The following is a 257-nucleotide window of genomic DNA, read 5'->3' as shown; positions in this document are numbered from 1 at the left end:
CCTCCCCCTGTTCCCTGCAGCACCACAACTAACCAAAAGAACAGCAGCAAATGCCTGAGCAGCAGCAGCAGCAACAGCAGCAACAGCAGCAACAGCAGCAGCAACAAACCCCCCACAACACCTACAACAACAAGCATAACAACAACAACGAACAGCAGCAGCAGCAGCAGCAACAAGCGCAGCAGTAAGCCTCCCCGCACCATCACCACCACCACCAACACCACCAACACCACCAACAGCAACAGCAGCAGCAACAG

At 55.3% G+C, this 257-nt stretch overlaps 1 protein-coding gene across 1 annotated transcript in view; it reads left to right on the top strand.

The window, feature by feature from the left end:
* The window catches only part of EMH_0001060 (RNA pseudouridine synthase domain containing protein, putative), a gene marked incomplete at both ends in the record, with an annotated part of 3,533 nt that overhangs the window by 470 nt on the left and 2,806 nt on the right, over positions 1–257 (top strand). Inside the window, one exon of the mRNA XM_013495428.1 lies at positions 21–257. Within this exon, the coding sequence (XP_013350882.1) occupies positions 21–257 (237 nt within the window). The remainder of the gene's footprint in view (positions 1–20) is intronic.

The sequence above is a fragment of the Eimeria mitis genome, genomic scaffold (genome assembly GCF_000499745.2).
Source record: "Eimeria mitis Houghton genomic scaffold, Emh_scaff157, whole genome shotgun sequence".
Classification (NCBI taxonomy): Eukaryota; Apicomplexa; class Conoidasida; order Eucoccidiorida; family Eimeriidae; genus Eimeria; species Eimeria mitis.
Note: the sequence above shows the minus strand (reverse complement) of the source record. Positions and strands in the feature narration are given on the sequence as shown.